Source organism: Gopherus flavomarginatus, chromosome 5 (genome assembly GCF_025201925.1).
Source record: "Gopherus flavomarginatus isolate rGopFla2 chromosome 5, rGopFla2.mat.asm, whole genome shotgun sequence".
NCBI lineage: Eukaryota > Metazoa > Chordata > Testudines > Testudinidae > Gopherus > Gopherus flavomarginatus.
Genome location: NC_066621.1, coordinates 97,513,091 through 97,535,941, shown reverse-complemented (window position 1 = coordinate 97,535,941; position 22,851 = coordinate 97,513,091). Strand labels below are relative to the sequence as shown.

At 44.7% G+C, this 22,851-nt stretch overlaps 1 protein-coding gene across 8 annotated transcripts in view; it reads right to left on the bottom strand.

The window, feature by feature from the left end:
* The window catches only part of RPAP1 (RNA polymerase II associated protein 1), a 57,918-nt gene extending 38,530 nt beyond the window's left edge, over positions 1-19,388 (bottom strand). For 3 of the 8 annotated variants that reach the window (XR_007774628.1, XR_007774629.1, XM_050954792.1), the window contains exons 1-7: positions 19,298-19,388; positions 11,409-11,653; positions 10,120-10,268; positions 9,801-9,893; positions 8,199-8,385; positions 5,701-5,877; positions 1,879-2,076 (exon numbers count right to left, since the gene is read on the bottom strand). Coding sequence is in view for 6 of the 8 variants with exons in the window: in XM_050954792.1 (XP_050810749.1) it covers positions 1,879-2,076; positions 5,701-5,877; positions 8,199-8,385; positions 9,801-9,893; positions 10,120-10,268; positions 11,409-11,598 (994 nt within the window). In the remaining 2 variants the exon portion in view is untranslated. The other 5 variants (XM_050954789.1, XM_050954793.1, XM_050954795.1 and 2 more) reach the window with 3 other exon arrangements.
* Between the last annotated feature and the right edge of the window lie 3,463 nt (positions 19,389-22,851).

Sequence of the window (22,851 nt, the reverse complement as noted above, 5' to 3'; positions counted from 1 at the left end):
GTGAAACTGGGGAGAGGTACACCAGTGCGGGAGAGATGTAAACAACAAAGGCACAGTGTTGGGAAAGAAATGGGCAACAAGATGGAGAAAAGGAAAAGGCACAAACAAAACAAAAGGGAGGAAAGCAGGACTGGGAACAGAAATTTAAGGCAGAACTACTCCTGTTCTCAAAGAGAGTACAGTGCTGATGTGAGACTCCTGGAGACAGAGGTCTTTTTGTTGTCAAGAGGACAGGGACAGCAGCAGGTGCAGTAGCAGTGCTGGCTTCCCCACAGTGCCCTCCCATAGTGCCCCAACAAGGACCTACAGCCGGAGGGTGTTTCTGTCTCCCTGCCCATTCTCTCCTTGGCCTTTCTGCTGAGACTGGAAATAAGGGAACAATTACCACCAGTTGCATTGGTACTTTGGTGAGGACCACTAGCAGCTCAGCTGAGACCCATCAATTCATTTAACTTTAAAAAAAAAGGGAAATAGGAATAGGCATTAAAGTATGCAGAGGACACATAGATTGCTGATCTCAGCAAATCCAGTAGCCATGCATCTGATCTGCACTGTGGCTCTCCTGGGAATAGGACTCTGGCTAGACTAAGACCAGATTCAGTGGGCACTTATTTCTGCACTGGCAGCACTGTAACTTCCAACATCTCACCTTCCTCCCAGCCTGGAAGGCCACAGCCCCTTTTATGCACATTGGGGAGAATATGACCCAAGGGAACACTATAGAGTGCCCCTGAAGCACTGCTCAGAGGGAAACCAGAAACAATACTTGATTACTTGACAGCAAAACATCTGCTGAGCCAGGGTAGGAGACACCTGAGTGGGAACTCACGGGACCTGAGGGGATTGTTGCTGACCCAGGAACCAAGATATTCATTGACAAGAAACTGGCATGTCCACACCCTCTCCCATACACACTTTGCCTCCTCTCTGTCTGAACTTCAAAGACCAGCCCTGGTAAAGCAAAACACAGGAAACACCACAGAGAAGTCAGTAGGATTCTCTTTGAAAGTTTCACTCTGTAAATGACAATTCTACAGCACGGTTGCTCCCTTGCTGCTTTGTACTATTCTGTCACCCAAAGAACTACCGAAAACTACCACCCCTGCGTAAGCACCAGGCAGGTATCTGCTGGAAATCCAGTCAGTTGGTTCTCGGCTCCAAGCCACACAGTAAGATAATGGGAAGTAAGGTAAGAAAAGACCAACTAGGTCACCCAACCTGACCAAGACTATTTACAGCAGAATTTCCACTAATATCTTGTCTTATAAGTAGGGCCTGCACCTTCCACGAGAGCTGAACTCTTGAAGGCAGAAGCCAAGCCCCAAAGGCTGTAAATACCCACCCTGTAGCTGTGCAGATTCACTGTGCTTCAACAGTGGTTGCTGACATCCCTGGGCCATGCTACAAATGAATCAGGAGCAAAGGGCATCAGTCATTCCCAGAGAAAGCAGCTCTTCATGAAGTAGCGGTGCCATTTAAAGAAAGCTATTCCAGCAGCAGCTGCCTCTTTGTTTCTTTTTGCCACGCTCTGTCCTTTCCTTTTCCTACTCAGAAGATCAAGGAGGCTCACCCTATAAACGAATTTCCTCTCAATGCATCTTTGAATGAGTTAGAAAGATTAATGGGTTCTCCCCATTTACCGGACACATTGTATTTAAAAAAATAAAAAGCCTTACAATGCATGGAGCTCAAATTAAAATAAGTGGTGTTGTTCCACTTGGATCCAAAATTTGATTTCTTCAAAAATTTCTGAGCAAAGACTAATCTGGATATTGAACGAATTGCTGCAGAATTCAGCACTGGAATGATTCAGAAACAAACAGATAATCTTGACACATAATTAGGTCTAGCATGCCACCAAGTACAAGTTTTTGTTACCTGTGATTTCCATTCTTGTATCTTTTTCAGGCCGCACAGACTCCTCCATGCCTGACCCCCCTACAGCGAAATCCTTCACAGTCTCCTCTCCATAATGCTGAGATTCAGTCCCAGGTTCTGGATGTCCAGGCTTCTCTCGTCTCTCCTGGCCTTCATCAACACTACGTCGCGACTTTAAGAAAGCAACTAAGCTGGGATCTGAAAGTAATCACAGACAAATAGAAAAGCAAAATTGAGTCATCAAAACGCTTCTTGGTCCAACTCCTACTATTCATGTTTTAGTCTTTTTTACTCCAGTGCCAAATGCTCTTGGTGATCCTCTCTAAGGCACTTACTGCTTCAGGACCTCTTGATCATGTAAGATGGGGACAACTGGTTGTCAAAATGACAGGAAGAACCAATCTGATAAATGTCTTACAAGGCAGGGAAAAGACCCAAAATTCTATGAATTCTCCCAGTTTGCAAATATAAACAAGGTAGTTTGCCCCCGGATTACAAAAAAGGCACATACAAGTCACACTATTAATTACAGAGAAAACTCTGCTCTCAGATCCACCTGGTAATCTCAGTTCTGACATTCTGCTCTCCCTATACATGGATTTCTAACTGACATCAACCTGAGTTCCACATGAATAGGAAGCACAGAACCTAGTAAGAAGAATTATTCATGTTTTATTGAACCACGACAAAATTTTAGTTCAAGTTCTGGGTACAAGTTGAGAAGAGTTCTCTTCATCTGAACTGGATCACCATTCCTAGTATCAGCCATGGACTTCACATCCAGAGAATCACAGGAACAAAAGGGACCTCGGGAGGTCATCTAGTCCAGTCCCCTGTACTCATGGCAAGACTAAGTATTGTCTAGACCAGCCCTGACAGGTGTTTGTCTAACCTGCTCTTAAAAATCTCCAATGAATGGAGATTCCACAAACTTCCTAGGCAATTTATTCTAGTGCTTTATTCTCCAGTTGAGAATTTTTTCCTAATGTCCATCCTAAACTGCCCTGCTGCAATTTAAGCCCATTGCTTCTTGTCCTACCCTCAGAGGTTAAGAAGAACAATTTTTCTCCTTCCTCCTTGTAACAACCTTTCATGTACTTGAAAACTTATGTCCCCTCTCAGTCTTCTCTTCTCCAGACTAAACAAACCCAATTTTTACAATCTTCCCTAACAGAGCATGTTTTCTAGACCTTTAATCATTTTGGTTGGTCTTCTCTGGACTTTCTCCAATTTGTTCATATCTTTTCTGAAACCTGGCACCCAGAATGGGACATAAAACTCCAGTTGAGGCCTAATAAATGCAGAGTAGAGCTGAATTACTTCTCATGTCTTGCTTACAACACCCCTGCTAATACATTCCTAACATGGCTACCCCTCTGATACTTGATCCCAGAATAATATTTGCCCTTTTTTTTTTGGCAACAGTGTTACACAGTTGACACATATTTACCTTGTGTTCCACTATGACCCCCAAATCCCTTTCTGCAGTACTCCTTCCTAGGCAGTCATTTCCCATTTTGTATGCGTGCAACTGATTACTCCACTTAGGAAGGAACACTTTCCATTTGTCCTTATTGCATTTCATCCTATTTATTTCAGATCATTTCTCCAGATCATTTTGAATTTTAATCCTATCCTCCAAAGCACTTGCAACCCCTCCCAGCTTGGTATCATCCTAGGATGACCCTGATTTTGGGGTCTTTTTCTTATATAGGCTACTATTACCCCCCACTCCCGTCCCGATTTTTCACATTTGCTGTCTGGTCACCCTATATCATCCACAAACTTTATAAGTGTAATCTCTAAGCCATTATCTAAATCATTGACGAAGATATTGAACAGAACCAGACCTAGGACTGATCCCTGCGGAACCCTTCTCGATATGCCCTTCCAGCTTGACTGTGAACTATTAATAACTACTCTCTGGGAATGGGTTTCCAAACACTTATTCAACCACCTTACAGTAACTCCATCTAGGCCAGTGGGTCTCAAACTATTTTTTACTGGCGACCCTTTTTAAATCATAAGCCTCTGAGTGCGACCCCCCACAATAAATTAAGCACCCTTTTTAATATATTTAACACTATTATAAATGCTGAAGGCAAGTGGGGCTTCGGGTGGAGGCTGACAGCTCGTGACCCCCCAAGTAATGACCTCACGACCCTCTGAGGAGTCCCGACCCCCAGTTTGAGAACCTCTGATCTAAGCTGTATTTTCCTACTTTGTTTATGAGAAGATCATGTAAGACAGTATCAAAAACCTTACTAGTGTCAAGATATACCACATATAAACACTGGCAGCTCTCTTCATGATTTGGGGGGAAAGGGTGCTTAGAAGGGGAAGGTGTTTGGAGGGGAGAGAATATTCTTGAGACTAAAACTCAGATCACCTCTGACCTGTGTTTTACCTCTAGCTCTGCCACTGACATCATATAATCTTGTGCCAGGCACATAACCTCTCTATGTGAGAGGTTCCACATCTGTCAAGTGGGGACAGTGATAATTACATCCCTCGTGGGGGCATAGTGAGATTCAGTTCATTAAGTGTTTATCAAGTGCAGAGAGATCCTCCAATAGAAGGTAACAGAAGTGAAATGTTATTAGAGAACAACAATAACACTGATTACTACTCAGGGAGAGGAGGCATAAGGTATTAGGAAATTCTCTGTAACCCTGCAGAGAGCTACACTGTTAGATTAACATTGGCTTGTGGAGATTTCACTCTGGTAAATGTACTCCACGTTTTGAAATCATTTTATAGAAAGGAACAGAAGAAATCGGGACACAACAAGCTACCCTTTGCCCCTGTCCGCCATAGCCTGTCCATCTCTCTCTCTCACATCCCACAATTCAATCTAAACCTCCCTCAGTGAGGGATCCCGCTGGATCAAACAGTGTATGTCAGGTCCAACCATCTTAAAACACTCATTATTTCTATTAACGCAAATAGACTTGTGCTTTCCTGTACTCCACTGCACAGAATAAGGAAAAAGAGGTTCTCTTAATCATTCTAGAATTATATGTATAAATATTATTCAAAGACACTGATTACAAAGACACAGCGGTCAAAATCATGCTCTGCCTCAGCATAGTCTCTCCGGTGATAGAATCAATATAGTCCATCTGCAAAGATCCCTACAATCTGAAGGGGCTATACAGGGTATAGTGCAGCTGGGCATGAAGCTTTATGATCTCCTCCACACCAAGGACACAGATGCTAACCTAGCTACTGGGCTGCACTAGCCTCACAGTGTCCCTATGCAGTGGAGGTGAGGACTCTTTTCTTCCATTCCTTTGTGACGGACCAGCATCAGGCCACATACTCAGGCTGGAGCCTGGGCTTAGGATTTGCATCCATGTGAGCCATTCTTCATGGACAATTCACTATTTTGGGGGCATAAAATTCAACCCACAGATCTGACTGGTTTCATTCCCTGAAGCCAGAGGACTGAAAGTCCTGGTAATTTTATCCTGCTTGGCGTAAACGTAGATACTACAGGTATTTGTATTCCATAAATAAATGCTTTTTGAAACACATTAAGTCTTCTGCCTCACTAATACTTCTGGGGGCGAGTTCCACAGTGCAGAAAGAAAAGGTTTCCTTTTATACAGTCTTGTTAAAAGTGATAGAAATAAAGACCAATTTCATCTCAGAGGTCTGGACAGTGCAGCTCTCTGAATTAAGGGTGCCCTCAAGATTCTGGCTGCAACTGCTTTACTCCATCCCTTTGTGGCCTACCCAGTACACTCTATATCTCCTTCACCCTCCTCCAGCCTGGAATAGGCAGCAAGGTGTTCATGTGCAGGATACTGGTGTTCATACCCAGCTGAACCAGCAGCCTCCTCTGCTCCTGTAGGATTTCCTCCTGGGTCATGGAGTGCAACTTCTGTAGGTTCTCCTCATGGATAGCCAGAGCTTCTCGCTCACTCTCCAAGTTTCCAAGACCCTCTCCAGTTATGATATGAGGTCGCAGAAAGCTCACATCATCATCACGTTTGCCTAGAAAATCCAGCAACAGAAGTCATTAGTGAGTCAAATGTCTGCAGCATTATTAATTCATCCAAATCTGAAAAAAAAAATAAAAAACATGTCACTGCACAGAAATCAACTACTCTCCAGTTGTTTCAGATAAAACCAGTGCTTAACAACGGATTACTATCCAAGGTAACAGTGAATATAACCTATTCCAGTTTTTCCAGCCACTGTTACCTGCCGTTTAAGTTCCTGCTCCAGGTTTAATGTTAGTTCTCTGCTAAGACCACTGCCCCCAGCCTGTCCATGTTTTCAATCTCCAATACTCACACTGTTCTCATGATTGTAAAAGATAGAGCACTACCCAAACCACCCTGCAGGTTAGAGCGCACATAAACAAACAGCACATGAATTAACAGGTGAAAGTCTGCTAAACAGACACATTTGCCTTGAAAGGTTGGGGACTGCTAATCTACTGATTTTCTTCTCCTTGATTATAGAAGCATAGAACTGGAATGGACCTCGAGAGGTCATCTAGTCCAGTCCCCTGCACTCAGGGCAGGAAGAAGTATTATCTAGACCATCCCTGACAGGTGTTTGTCCAACCTGCTCTTAAAAATCCCCAGTGATAGAGATTCCATAACCTCCTTAGGCAATGTATTCCAGTATATAACCACCCTGACAGTTAGGAAGTTTTTCCTAATGTCCAATCTAAACTGTTCTTGCTTCAATTTAAGCCCATTTCTTCTTGTCCTATCCTCAGAGGTTAAGAACAACAATTTTTCTCCCACTTCCTTGTAACAACCTTTTATGTGCTTGAAAACTGTTATGTCCCCTCTCAGTCTTCTCTTCTCTAGACTAAACGAACCCAATTTTTTCAATTGGTCATGTTTTCTAGACCTTTAATCATTTCTGTAGCTCTTCCCTGGACTTTCGCCAATTTGTCCAAATCTTTCCTGAAAGGTGGTACCCGGAACTGGACACAATACTCCAGCTGAGGCCTAATCAGCATGGAGTAGAGCAGAAGAATTAATTCTCGTGTCTTGCTTACCCCACAGCTGCTAATACATCCCAGAATAATGTTCACTTTTTTTTGCAACAGTGTTACACTGTTGACTCATACTTAGCTTGTGATAAACATAAAATACCATTGAAAACATAAAATACTGTTTTCAACTGGGTCTGAGCTATTACTACAAACTGGAAATAGACAAACTGATCCCCAAAATAGGGCATGTTGTCATAGACAAGGAACATTTTCACACCAAAGTGCGACTGACTTCATTCTTCTGCTATGGTGCTATCTTAGGTTAAAGTTATTTAGAGAGGAAAAGCTATTGATTTGACACCGTTTGCAGACTTCTGAGATGAGCCAAATGGATACAATTTTCTGTTTACTGTTTTTTGAATGTCAGATATTGTATCTGGCCCTTGTGCAGATAGAAAGAAATGCTACAAGAACCTTATACCCTCTTGCATTCCTGTTTGAGGGTCAGGAAATGCTTTCTCGTACTCTCTCTTGAGGCACAAATCACAAGGCAGGGACAGAAAGAAAGACGACAAGTCCTTGGCTATGTCCCACTCTGCATCAGTCCATGGGATCCCTTAGCAGTGGAAAAAATGCCCATGCGCACCAAAGAGCTAGGAGGAATTGCTTTTTGAGGCACATTTTGTGCACATGCGCATTCACACACACACGCTCTGCACTAGAGCCTACCAAAATTTAAAAAAATATATTGTCAGAGCTCTAAGTATGCACAAGGATCATGCTCTGAGCAAACCCCAGCTCTCTCTTTATCTGCCAATCTAACTCCCTTCTTAAAGAAAGGGTTAAATGGAATGAGCCTAATAGTGGTATAAAATTCTCATTTTATCAAATAGTGAATTAGATCCTTCAACTGGTCCATGGTCCACCCCACAAGGACATGGTCTCAAGGATTCAATTATTTTTGTCTGGAAGGACAGCACATTCTATCTGCTCTATACAATACCAAAGCATCCCTTTTACTGTAAGCTGGAAATCCTGCTGGCATTGGACTGCTCTTCAAACAGTTTTAAGTAATATCTCTGTAACAGTACCAATCATGTTTTGTACTGTCTCCACAGCAGCTAAAAGCCTGGTGTATTGAGCATTTGGGAGCGGGGGGAGCGGGAGGAGGCAGATGGAGAGGAGATAAGTATGGGCAGAATGGCCTATCAGAAGAAACCCTAGGCTTCCCACCACTACAGCTGACCATCTGAGAGTCACCAGCCATTTAACGTTAGACACACAGAAGAACAACCCAATCTATATTAGTGGCGGCCATTTCAGTATGACAGTTGAGACAGACAGAGGCTTCATGACTCACTATCCTTAGTGCTGTGGAGTGGCTCCTCCTCTGCTGATCCAGGGGAACAGATGGCACCTGGAACTGCTAATCTTCTGTGTGTATGCCTAGTCTCAACAGCAGGTGGAGCTGTCACAGCCTCTTCAGCTGCTCTCTTAGCAGCTATCTTCTGTGCAAAGATACTTTTTCTTCCAGATTCCACCTTCACCTGTAGGAAGATAAATTCCCAGATCAACACTACCTCATCTCCAGATGCCCCCACCCTCATATCACAGACAACCCTGTATACACTCTACAAACGTGTTCCCAAAACAGAGGGTTTAGAACAGGACATTTATGAGGGAAATAAATACCAGTGTCTGCTCTCTCTCTCCTGCACATGCATGGTGGTTTTCTACTGTATTGTTTGAAGGTACAACAGAAGGAGCAAAAAATTGCCCTGATTGTTTGCTGATTACAGGCACCTGGGTTTAATTATAGGTGAACTCTGGCAAATCAGAAAGCAGATACACCTCAATATCAATGAGCACAACAGCTCACGATGTCCGGTTAATCTGAAACCCTGCTTATCTGAATGCTTTGCATTTCTGAGGATAAGTGGGGGTTGTACTGTACTCACCACATGCTTGGAACAGGCTTCTTACAAGATTATTGGACTGCAGCGGGGTGAGAAGATTTACAGAGTAATAAGTGGGCGAGTGATGCTAAAATAATCCTGGCTAAATTAATGCACTGCTTGTGCTATGGAAAGCAATCCATGCACACTAAGGAAACAGGACTCCTGCACTTCTCTTGCCCAGTGATGGGAGAGCAGTGCCTAAAAAAATGAGAGTCCATTAAAATAAAACCCTAAGAAGTTGCTTCCATATGCTTACATATTTATAGTAAAAAAGGTGATGGTTTAATAGAAGCTACTCAATTTTAAGAGTCTTCCCTCTAAAAAGCCATCTTTTCAGATGAACTAGCACATCCATCATGTGTCATTGCCCCAGAAACTGGATCCCACTCTCACTCAGTTTTGTTTTCTTAGCCTGCGCCTCCTGTTACTGCAAAACTAGGTTGACAGAAGCTGCTGCTCCTGACTCTAGCTTCTCTAGCAGATTTCAGGCCAAACTAAATAAAACCCAGAAAGCTGCAACAGATATGAATGCAAATGAACTGACAAGAGGGTTTGTGAAGTACCACCACCCCCTGGGGAACTGGTATAAATCCAATCATTAAAGTCTTATATTCTTTAATAATAGAATATGGTGTTTTCGCTGGTTAAAAAACAAAACAGAACAAAACAGGCCACGTACATGATGAGACCTGGATTCGCCCATGCTTCCTTAGCAAACAGCTCTGAAGGGACCTCTCTCTTTCTAGATTAGGGGAATTCAATCTCATTTAGTTGTAGGATACAAGGCAACCCCTGACTCTGATTTGGCAGGACAGCTCTTTTTTGTGATGAGGAGGAAATTCAGTAGATATGGGAGTTAGCTCCTGATCTCCAGCACGCTGAGCTGCCTGCTTATAGCATAGAGAAGCACCAATACTGTTGGCAGGCATTCTGCTCTACAGCGGGAAATTCTGGTAGTTAAAGAAGAAAGTGAGGGAAGACTCGGGTGAAGCTGCATTTCTGACCTCATTTTTTACTTCATACCGGTGAAATGCTCTGGGAAACGGGTCTCCAGTGGGCACTGGCATGGTCACAGCTGCCATGCTTGTGTCTCGTTCCTGTAGACAAGAAAAACAGAAGGAACTAAACAAACTACTTCTTGCATGTGCACACACAAACTGTTCGCTCTTCTCAAGGTGCTCCAGGATACTGCAGTGTCATAGCTACTGGATTCACCACTCTCTAGGACAGCAAGGGCTTCCTCCCATCTGATAACACTCCCTCCCTAGTGCTCTATTCACAGCAACCTGACGCACTATTACAACACACAATCACATAACGCACAATGATTTTGCTGAAGACTGCCGTGACGTGTCGATCATGACACTCCAATCGCTCCTCTGGATCCTCATCATCAAAGCGGACACAGGCATTTTTGAACTTGGACTTCTTTGGGGGTGCTGGAATTAGGGCCGGGAGCACATCAGGAAAGTCTGAAGAGGCAAAAACAACAACAAAAGAACCCCAATGCACATTCCATGAGGCTATTTATGATGCGTGGGAGTTACTCATATCTTCTAAGGATTAGATATGTACTAGGAAATCTTGCTCTGGTAGTTTAAGGTGCCTATTACCTTGGCAAGAATTGAACATGATGAAGCAGCAAGTTGAGAATTCTCAACTTCTCTGGGAAGCAGAGGGTTTGAACTTACGTATTCAAAGATTTTATTGCTGATTTATTTACAGGCATCACTCCTGGGGAAAGGCTTTAAAGAACTGTGTGCACAGGGAAGAGCACCGAGTTCAAAATTGCAGGTCACAAGGGAAAGCTAGAGGTACAAAGGCAATAAGCAGAAATGCTAAGACAACATACTGAAACGAAGAGGAAGCACTGTTCTGCAGTTAGAACACAGGCTGAGGATTCCAGAGACCAAGCTTCTAGTCCCAACTCTGCCAGTGACTCTCTGTGGGACCTTGAACAAGTCAATGCCTCAGTCTCTCCATCTGTAAAAGTGGGAACAATATTTCCCTACCCACCAATGGCTGAGAGGTTTAAATCATTGATGTTATAAAAGCACCTGGAACTTCGATAATCGAAGGTTCTATAGAACTGCTTATAGTTATCAGTGCAGTGGCAGGCTGACGGATGTTAGAGGAAGGAATACATAGCATACTAAAACAGCTGGATGTTGGCAGGACTGTGTGGAGAATTTAACAGAGGCACTGAGGACAGAGTTTAAATGCAGGGTAAAACAGCTGGTGCTATGCACATGAGACAGCTGAGGTAGCTACTACAAATATAAGTCCATGCAAATGGAATATTGCAGGGAAAATGGATGTATGATGCCAGGATTGCACTCGAGGCAGACATGTATTGCAGGGATAACTCTGATGGACGCTGTTGGAGGACAGGTGCAAGCATAATCAGATCATAAGAGGAGGACTTTACCCTAGATATAAGCATAAGGATGAAGAATACCACAAGCAGGATACAAATGCAGGGGAAAAGCAGATGGATGTTGAGGGCAAGGAGGTATAAAGCATACAAGTGCTGAGGTGGGGGTGATTACCCAAAGATAAAGGGGGAAGATGTCCGTATTAACATAAAGTAAAGACACTCCAAAGAAAGTTACCATCTAGTAACACCACATCCCTGCTGTCCTGCAGTGGGGGTCTCTCCTCATCTCCACTGCCACCAGCTCCTCGCCTCTTGTCTGTTTTCTTCACGACCTTCACTGCCGGGGAAGCCCTTGCTGCCAGGAACTGATTCTGAAATCGCAGCAGATCTGCTTCAGACTCTCCAGGCTTTGGCCTTGACAACATTCTGCTTCCTCACTCTTGCTGCCTGCCTTAGAGCTGTGTCTCACTCTTAGGGTACCTGGTGCACATAAAGGAAACAAATTAGAGACTTGGATTCTGGGGAGAAACCCCCCATGTTTCCTTCTGACACATACAGCTCTCCTACACTCTTAGTGCAGTACCCCACCCTCTTGAATTCACCTCACCACCATTCTTCCCATTAATGGCGCAAATGAACTGTGACCCTGCCTTCACTGCCAGTCAATGCGCCACCAGACAAGCAGATACCTGCTCTGCGAGACATTTGGGAGCAAAACACCATTAGTCCAACAAACGCAGCTAGCCAACAGGCATTAACCCCAGGTGGTGTAGTTGGATTTATCCTACCTTCCAGCATCAAAATTAATGCAAGGTCACTCAGAAGATGCAAACATAAAATCCCCTCTTTGGAATCAATCACCTTTCTCCACCCATCTAGCACTGACCTCCTCTCAGAATCTTACCATTCTCTGTCCACCTTTGGTGCAAGAGCCATTTACTCTGCAGCTCCTGCAAACTGGAACAACTTTCCTATGTCTTCCTGCCTCTTTCACTCTCCATCTCACCTGAAGAGTGATTTCTCTCTTGATTATCCCTCTTAATTTTGCCCTCCCTCTGTCACTGGCCTTCTGCCTGGGATTTAATGTTTGGGGAGAAGGATGCTATTGGAAATAACAACTCTATATTTACAATCTAAATAATCTCTATTTGGATCACCTGTATTGAATCTATTAGAAGGAAATAGCTGGAATAGGGGACATAGTTCACCCCGGTAGAACAGCATTGACTTCAATGGCATTAGACTAGGGATGGATCCATCCCATTCTCTCACTGTTCTTTATCCAAAGACCCATATAAATGCAGCCATTATGTTGGAGGGGAGGCTAAAACCTCTCTATTTTGAAAGAAAGACAAGAAGTAAGGCAAAAATGTTTAGATTCAAGTGGCTATCTTTAGGCACCTAATAAAGTAGATTTTCAGAGGTGCTGAGGACCCTCAGATCCCATTAACTTCAATGGTACCTGTGAGTGCTCAGCACCTCTGACTGTCAGAACCCTTTGTCTGATGCCTAAAGGAGGATTTTGGTGCCAAATTTTAGACACCAAAGTTTGAACACAATGGCCTAATGCTTGTGACTGTTGCCAATTCAGCAAGCATGAAGGGTGTCCTTTATTTTTGCCAAGACCAGGTACAGCATAGGCAACAGCGGGGTGACCTTCCCTATGCACCCTGCCAACAGAACCATCTCTAGAAGCAAGAGGGAAATTCCTTAGCTGCTCCTCTGAGACTGCCAACAAAGGTCCCATGAGTGGCTGCTGGCAGGTTTTTGGGGGCCCTGGAATGAGGCTGCCGTATACTAGGCAATAAGGCTGGCTTTCTTTGTAAACAAAAGAGAGCATGATTTTATATCACAAAAGAGCATGTATTGGTGCTGGATTGCCTTTAAAGGGAGAAGGCAGAATGCTGCCTTACAGTCTGGCTTCCTTCCAATGGCAAAAGAACACTTGTGACTTATTTAGACACTTCTTCCTTCTTCACTTCATGACACAAGCACACATGCTTGTAGTTTATTTATGGAGCTCTCTGCCACAGCAAGGGCTGCAATAATCTCATTTTGATTGACTGGTTCTCCCTATGATATGCATAAGCAGCACCATATGACTTCAGAAACCCAGGACTTCGTGCTCTACCATAATGGACTTCAAAGACCATCAATGCCCAAATTATGATGACGCTGGAGTATCAGAAACAAACTGGTTAGAATCAAAATGTGTTGCAGATGCCCCTCAAATAAATCCCTCACTAATTCCTCCATCCTTGCCCCACCTTCAACACTCAGATTTAAACATGCCTACCTGCCTATTCTGTGCATTACTCTCACCATCTGAAAATAATGGGGTCACATAGTCACTTTAGAACAGTCCAGAGGAAAACATCAGACACTGGGGGGTGAAAGCCAGCCACAGAAGACATCGAAAAAGAGAGAGGGGGTTCTGAAACAAGCCAAAGCCACTCCTCTCAGCATGGGTGTAACTACCGCTCCTTGGAGTGCTGAGTAACAATATAATATCAGAGATATAGTGTGGATGAGAATTTAACCTTGTTCTGGAACCAGGCTTAAGCCTTGAACACCCACATTCCTGATTCCATCCATGTTGTAACTGAGTCAAGACACTGACATGTTGTAAACAGCTTCCCCAGTTTGGTGTGGATGAGCCAAAAATGGTTTAAATACATTTGATGCTAGCAGGTGGAAGGAGTAGCGTGCACAGGATTATTTTTTCCAAATACTTTTATTCTATCTAGACCATTCACCAGACTACCTACGGGAGGACTGCAGTACAGTTTGGTTTGCACAGCTGTCAGAGAGTAAGAAAGCCCTTCTCAGAGCTGGCAGAAAAAGCATGCTAGAACACGGTCAGCAACAACCATGTTGCTGCTAGCGGAGCTCTAAACCCAGTGCAGCAGGGACTTAAAGACTGGTCCCAATTGCCTTGCAACTCAGGCCTCCATCTGCACTACAAGAAGAACCTTAATACAGTTATCTGTCACATTTAGGAATGTCCGTATACACATTTTTTTATTATAATTATTGTTGGAAAAACACCTACCAGCACTGTTGATAGAAAGTAATGGTCTATAAGCATTCTGGAGACCAGTGTTTTAGACTAGATATGAGAGAGGGGGATGGGAAGAGGTGTAGGAGATTCATAGAACTGGAAGGGACTTTGAGAGGTCATCTAGTCCAGTACCATGCACTCAAGGCAGGATGAAGTATTATCTAGACCATCCCTGACAGGTGTGTGTCCAACCTGCTTTTAAAAATCCCCAATGATGGAGATTCTATAACCTCCCTAGGCAGCTTATTCCAATGCTTAACCACTCTGACAATCAGGCAGTTTTTCCTAATGTCCAACCTAAACCGCCCTTGATGCAATTTAAGCCCATTGCTTCTTGTCCTACCCTCAGAGGTAAAGAAGAACAACCTCCCTCCTTGTAACAACCTTTTATGTACTTGAAAACTTATGTCCCCTTTGTCTTCTCTTCTGCAGATTAAACAAACCCAATTGTTTCAATCTTCCCTCACAGGTCATGTTTTCTAGACCTTTAATCATTTTTGTTGCTCTTCTCTGGACCTTCTCCAATTCATCCACATCTTTCCTGAAATGTGGTGCCCAGAACTGAACACGATACTCCAGTTGAGGCCTAATCAGCATGGAGTAGAGCAGAAGAATTACTTCTCGTGTCTTCCTTACAATACTTCTGCTAATACATCCGAGAATGACGTTTGCTTTTTTTTGCAACAGTGTTACACCATTGACTCATATTTAGCTTGTGATCCACTATGGCTCCCAGATCCCTTTCCACAGCACTCCTTCCTAGGCAGTCATTTCCTATTCTGTATGTGTGCAACTGATTGTTCCTTCCTAAATGGAGTACTTTGCATTTGTCCTTACTGAATTTCACCCTATTTACTTCAGACCATTTCTCCAGTTTGTCCATATCATTTTGAATTTTAATCCTATCCTCCAAAGCACTTGCAACTCCTCCCAGCTTGGTATCATCCGCAAACTTTATAAGTGTATTCTCTATGCCATTATCTAAATCATTGATGGAGATAGTGAACAGAACCGGACCCAGGACTGACCCCTGCAGGATCCACTCGTTATGCCCTTCCAGCATGACTGTGAACCCCTGATAACTACTCTCTGGAAAGTGGATTTTCCAACCACTTATGCACCCACCTTATAGTAGCTCCATCTATGTTGTATTTCCCTAGTTTAACCATGTTTTGTTACAGGTCCTGAAGTCAGCCAACCAGGTCTCTTCCATTAGGGTCGCCAAGCATGTGAGTGGAGAGTAAGGCTAGTAGGAGCCATAGCTAACACCAAAAGTAGATCTATGTATCTTTGCTGTAGATGATGAGTACGTCTGTACCAATTTCACAGCCCTGAAAAAGGTGTCCCTGACCATGAAATAAGACCTTCCCAGTGAAATCTGACCTCCCCTTGCTGCTGGGAGCACCCCAACCGCAAGGCTCCTAGCTTCAAGTCCCCACCAGGCTGTGGAGAACAGGACTTGTCCTTCCTGTCCACAACCATTCTCAGGGGGAGACCAGACCCACCTCTATGTGCCTCCACCAGCTGCAGGAAGCTGTGGGGCTGGGCAGCAGACCCAGAGGTTCCTGCAGCTGGAGAAGACTTGTAATTTCCCCCTGCTGCTGGAAGCACCCCAGCTGGGGAGGGTCCTAGCTGGGAATCCCCACTGCCAGAAAAGCGACCCCCCCTTACAACACCCTGAAATTTCAGATGTAAACATCTGAAATTGATCAATTTTAGAATCCTCTGGCCATGAAACTGATCAAAATGGATTGTGAATTTGGTAGGGCCCCAATGATGAGGCAATATTTACCATTATAATGGTAAATGGATATGTTTCTAAGAGTTGCAAAGCTTCCCAGAATCAGCATTGAAGTCTGTTAAGTGAGTGGGTCAATCTGTCCCTCCTCTCACTGGATACAAAACAATTGGAAGTTGTTGATTTAAGGGGTTTTTGTGTAGCATACAACTTCATTACTGGAGCATCCCATTATTAGAAAATTTCTTCTAACAACTCCTAAATTCACCTCCCGCTTATAGTGATGGGTACTGACTCAGTTTAAGACATTTGCCTGAAAATATTTGCTGATTTGATGGGAGCCCTATCATAGTGATTTCTGATTGGGTGCCAGATGAACTGTACTTATACTGTGGGAGCATGAACAGAAGGATAACTATAAGCGGCCTGTAAGTGGTAAGACAGCAGCTCTGACTTAGATGTGGCTAATAAATGAGGAAGGGCACCCCATACCCAAGTGTAGGAAAATTCCTCTCTGACTGTGAGGAGTCTCTGAACCCCAAGGTCTCTTCTTTTTTTTCCCCATCCCCAATATGACATTGTTAACTCCTTTCAATGGAGATTACCATCTTGGTCACCAAAGTGGACCATAAGAGACCTGCCCCTCATTCACAGCTCCTAAATCAGACAAAGGGATCACTACAGGGCAACATAAGGTGCTTCCTCCAGCCAGAGGCTGAGCACACTCTCTCCACAACATCTCCAGCCCTGTCCTGCTGGGCTTGAAGTGGGGGAGTGAAGGGAGCGAGGCAAAGAACTGCACTCAGGCAGGCCTCCCTCATGGCAGTGCAGAGACCAAGGAAGGTCACAGCCTTAGTGCTCTAAATCAATGTCAATGAAAGACTCACTGAGCTATTTATCTGTCTACTAAACCAATGTGTGCTATGTCGTATTGCCCCTCATGAAAGCTTTTTTCATCCTACAGACTGTGGTAACTGACACCAAAAAAAAACCCCATGAGATATGGAGAGGAGGTTGGTAACTGTAGTCTGTAATCAACAGTATAGGTAGCCAAATATCCTGGGCTACAACCAGTCTAACCCTAGAAGAGGGCCTGCTGAATGGGCCACCTGCAGGAGAAAAAACGAGGCTTATATTGTTCACAGAATATTTAATACCTGCATTTGGACCAGGTAACAGTGAATGCCTTAGAAAAAATTAGTGCCCCTACACTATCGATTGGGTCTTTGGGGTAACAGAAGCCTCAAAAGTTACTGCAGAGGGCCAATTGTTAAAATAAAGGAAGAGATCTGCTGTTAATAGATTACAGTAGAATAAACTAAAGTACTCAGCAGTTATTTCAGAGTACGCAACATTGACAGGGTTTTGGTATACAAGTCATTCTATGTGAGGATTTTGAGACAGAGTATAAAAATAGGCTTAGTTTAGAACCTGTAGAAGTAAATGGCTCTTGGTCTGAAAAATAATTTGTCAAAATAACTCACACACAGGTTAGTTATGATTATATAGTGATATTCACCATATGGTGAAATTTATTGCTACTGTATGTGCTGGAGGTTGCTGCTGGTTGGAGGAAGAGAGTGGTTAATGTTTTGTTGTGCTTTCAAACCATTGTCCGTGGCACCAAAAATTTAGGATAAGTGCACATTTTTCAACTATTTGTTGTCAATCTAAACATAAATAACATTCCAACATACATTCATAAGCCAGGGCAAAACTGATATGTCCTAGCAAGCTTTATTTCCCACATCTGTTACTACATGTCCCTTTTAGGTCAACATGCATGCAAGATAGTAGCAGGGTATGTCTACACCAGTGGTCGGCAACCTTTCAGAAGTGGTGTGCCGAATCATCATTTATTCACTCTAATTTAAGGTTTCGCACGCCAGTAATACATTTTAATGTTTTCAGAAGGTCTCTTTCTATAAGTCTATAATATATAACTAAACTATTGTTGTATGTAAAGTAAATAAGGTTTTTAAAATGCTTAAGAAGCTTCATTTAAAATTAAATTAAAATTCAGAGCCCCCTGGACCAGTGGCCAGGACCCAGGCAGTGTGAGTGCCACTGAAAAATCAGCTCGCGTGCTGCCTTCAGCACCCATGCCATAGGTTGCCTACCCCTGGTCTACACTGTAATTAGACACCCACTGCTGGCCCATGCCAGCTGACTCAGGCGTAGCCTAAGGTGCTGTTCAACTGTGGTCTGGGCTCAAGCCCAAACTCTGGGACCCTGAGCCCTGGCAGGGTCCTATAGGGGCTGGTCTGCACTACGGGGGAAAATCAATCTCAGATACGCAACTTCAGCTACGTGAATAATGTAGCTGAAGTTGAAGTATCTAAGATCGTATTACTCACCATCCTCACGGCGCGGGACCGATGTCCACAGCTCTCCATGTCAACTCCGCAACTCCGTTGGGGTTAGTGGTTAGTTCCGGAATCGATATAAGCACGTTCGGGGATCAATATATTGCGTCTAGATGAGACGCGATATATCAATCCCCGGGCAATCGATTGCTACCAGCCGATACGGCGGGTAGTGAAGACGTAGCCTAGGTTGAGCTCCAGCCTGAGCCCAAACGTCTACACCATAATTAAACAGCTCCTTAGCCAGAACCTCCACCAGCCTGAATCAGTTGGCAGGGGACCAGCTGTGGGTTTTTAAAAGCATCTTCAATTTCTCAGTAATAGCAGAGAGTGCCTATATAATTTCCAACAGCACTTTTATATCCCTTAAAGGGTCCCCTGGTGGTGGTGGGGAGAGAGGGTTAGAATTTTTCCTTCCCTTGGTGGGTCACCTCCAATTTATTTCTGAAAGGATAACCCTAAATCTCAGACTTTTGCTGGCTTTCCCCCAGCACCCTCCCACCACAACATTACTGCGAACCACTGTGTTTCTGGTGGTTACTAGGCACACGTGTGTCTCCAGGTTGCGAGGGGCAGCGGGGAGGACTGGCCCCTGGCTGCGATCTGCGGGGGGGCGGCAGGGAATTAAGGAAAAGGGCAGCATTAGGGCACTACGCTCCAGAATGAGACGGGGGTTTCTAGCAAGGAACGAAGCGAAACTTTCTGTCTCTGTCTGACACACGCTTCCCGGGCGCAGGACGGACGGACACACATACACCCCCGAGGGGTTTTACTGCTGCCCACGCACCAGTGACCCAGGCCGGGAGCGGACACGTTCCGCGTGCGGAGCGAGAGAGCTGCTCCTGCTGCCTGTCCCCACTCAGCCCCATCCTTCGCCCCCTGGGCGAACGCAGCTCCCCGCCGCCCCGAGGGAAACAGCCCCAGACGAGCCCCTGCCCTAGTCACCGGCTGACACTAACCTGCTCTTGTAGGCCGCCCCTGCCATCCCGCCAGGCGCAGCACTTCCGCCCCGCAGAGCTCGTCACTTCCGCCCCTCAGCCGCGCCCTTTCACCCCGGGCTAGAGAGGTTTCCAAAACTCCTGCCTCCGCCCACCGCCGCCATATTGAAGCCGTTCGAGAAGAATCGCCCGAGGCAGGGCGGCGGGCTCACGTGGGATGATGGAGCTGTGCCGTCCGAATATGTGCCGCAAGCAGCGTATGGCGCTGGGAGTCCGCCTCCCTGACGTAGGGCTGTCAGTCAAAGCCCGCTGGGGAGCTGGCGCGTGCGCCCGCGAGTGAGACTTGCAAGTGGCTATGTCCTGCCCCCGCCCCGCAGCGTATTCCTGCCGCCTGGGCCCTGCAGCACGTGCCTGGCTCCTTCCACTGCCCCGCGCGAGCCCAACGCGGTCACTCCCTGCCACTGCCCAGAGCGTGCTTGGCTGGCAGAACGCCCTGGGCGGGGAGGCCTCGCGCTCCCATGGAGCCAGAGCCCCGCTCGCAGCGGAAGGGAGGAGATACCCAACTGTGGCCATAGCCAGCCTGCAAATCTCTCCCTGGGCAAGTGCTTCACTTCGTGCGCCTGGGAGTTCAGCCGGGCTGCTCCTCTGGGCATGAATCTGTGAATATTTGGAGCCGAACCAGGGAGCAGTAAAGGGGACTGAATTTCCCTTTGCAATGTGTCGGATTTGCGGCAGGTTAAAGGAATGTTAATTAAAGCTGATCTCCTGGGTACGCCCCTGAAGTCCTGCCAAGTCTCCTGCTTCTCCCAGTAGACTGTTGCTTTTTGGCCTAGCACACTAGCCTACTGGCAAAAACTCAATCTGCTAGTGCTGGCCTGCAAGTTCAGTGAGAGACAGTGGCACTAAAATATTTCCCTGAATCTTCTTATGATGTAGATTGTCCCAATTCAGGTTCTTGGTATTCAAGATGTTAAAGACCCAGGGTTTTAATACTTGCACCTGGATTTATGTAAATCCTTTAAAAATTATGCAAATTTACAATCTTGCTTTTTATGTTGTTACATGGGGAGACTGGAAACACTAAAGGAGAAAAGGTGTCTATAGCAATATGAGTGTAACTGATGGTGTAGCTGTGTTGATCCAAGGATATTAGAGTAGGTGAGTGAGGTAATATCTTTTATTGGACCAACTTCTATTGATGAGAGTAAAAAAAAAATAGAAAAGCTGTTGTTACCTACAGAAAAGGAGTAACTGCCATTAGAGCTGAGGCTTATTCAGCTTTCCTTGTTTTCCACTTTGTAGAGGTATTGTGTAGGGGTGGGATTATAAATGCCAATCAAAGGATTTAGATAAGGGATGCTCATACTGTGGCCTGAGGGGCAAATGCAAGCTGTAGAATTCTAATTTGCTCCTCATAGCCACCCTGTCCCTCCAGGGTCTGAACCAAGTTGATTGTCTGCAAGATTTTAACATTCTTTTCAGCATATAAAGGAGGATAAAAGTAAAAGCAATATTGGGTGTGTATGAATTACTAAAACATGTAAATCTATACGCAAACAGCCCCTAGTCTCCTGGCAAGCAACCAGCGTGACTGTCAGTGTTGCAGATTTGGGACACTTCTTGGCCTAAAACCAAGGTCATGATAAACTTAAAATGTCAAAAGGGGAGAAATTCAGTTCTGTACCAAAAACACTAAACAGAGAACTTTCTTTTCCTCAGCCACTGAAAGTCCTCCAAAAGGCCATGCTGCTTCTAAGAATGGCAAAGTTAAGAACCCCTCCATTGTGATTCTTTGAGGGTATTTTTTGAAATAAAAGTGGCCAGCACAGAAAATATCCTATAGATGCACAGTCCAACCCACCAGCTAGGCAGAGAGCTCACAGGCACAATTTTGATTCTGACCTAATGATCTGACAACCTTCTACAGTCTGCTTCTGGAACTAACATTGCCTGATTCTGATTAAGGCCAACATGGCTGTTGGCCTTTGCATGTTGAGCAGTTAATACTACATCTAGTGTACTTAGGAGCTGCTATATTTATCCATCATGTTAGGAACACCTAACTAACTACCTGTGTGGGTTGCCAGGAAAGGAAACCCCTGAATCTTTGGAGCTCCTCTGATGCTGCCCTATCAGAGTGCAGCTCTTCTGCTGGCAGAGCTGTGCTTTGCATTTGCTAAAGGAACTGGAAGAGAGTGAAAGATGATCCTTGTTCACAGAGAACTATGTTGCTTCTATAAGCCTGGACATTGCAGCACAGGCTCGCTACCTGAGTACAAACCCAGAGAGTTGGGCTGTTGCTTGTGCCATGGTGTTCACACTGCTAGTTTTAGTGTGCTAGCTTGAGCAGAGCTAGTGTATGTCTGTGCACCCAGGCTGGGAGGCATGCTCCCAGTTGTACCCTGGGAGACAAGGCCTTATTCTGCACTGCACTGAAACCTTCCTAGTTACACCAGCGTAAAACTGAATGGACAATCAGGTTCTTACCTTTAGTTTGTAGTTCCCAGTTTCTGCTGTTTTGGGGATAGGGGAGTAGATAAATCAGCTTTTTTTTGGGGGGGAAGGGGTGTAGATGGAGTTTGAAATAATTTTTTAAGTTTCTTGGTATTGGACCTTGTCATAACATATTCCCAGATTTGGACCTTAGCGTCCAAAATATGGGTGTTAGCATGAAAACCTCCAAGCTTAGTTACCAGCTTGGACCTGGTAAAGCTGCCGCCACCCAAAAAATTAGAGTGTTTTGGGGCACTCTGGTCCCCCCAACAACGTTCCCTGGGGACCCCAAGACCCAAATTCCTTGAGTCTTACAACAAAGGGGAATAAACCATTTCCCCCCCCTTCTCCCTTCCAGGTGTTCCCTCCCTGGGTTCCTGGAGAGATACACAGAAGCAAGCTTCGTGAATCTGAACAGAGGGACTCCACCCTCCCTATTTCCAGTCCTGGAAACACAAGTACTTCCCTCTTCACCCAGAGGGTATGCAAAATCAGGCTTAGTAAATCTTAGTAAATTTTCCCCCTGACTTCTTCCTCCCACCAATTCCCTGGTGAGCTACAGACTCAATTCCCTGGAGTCCCCCTCTAAAGAAAAACTCCAACAGGTCTTAAAAAGAAAGCTTTATATAAAAGAAAGAAAAATACATAAAAATGGTCTCTCTGTATTAAGGTGACAAATACAGGGTCAATTGCTTAAAAGAAAAAAATGAATAAACAGCCTTATTCAAAAAGAATACAATTCAAAACACTCCAGCAACTACACACATGTAAATACAAAAAAAAAAAACACATATAAACCACTGCTTTATCTTTGTGTCCTTAGAACTGGGAAACAGAAGATTAGAAAACTGGAGATAGAAAAATCACTCTCATAGCCGAGAGGGTCAGACACAAGACAAAGGACAAAGAACTCACACCCAAAACTTCCCTCCACCCAGATTTGAAAAAGTCTTGTTTCCTGATTGGTCCTCTGGTCAGGTGTTTCAGGTTACTCCTTTCCAGGTGAAAGAGACATTAACCCTTAGCTATCTGTTTATGACAGACCTCTAGGACCAAAATCTGTACCCATTGACTTCAACTGG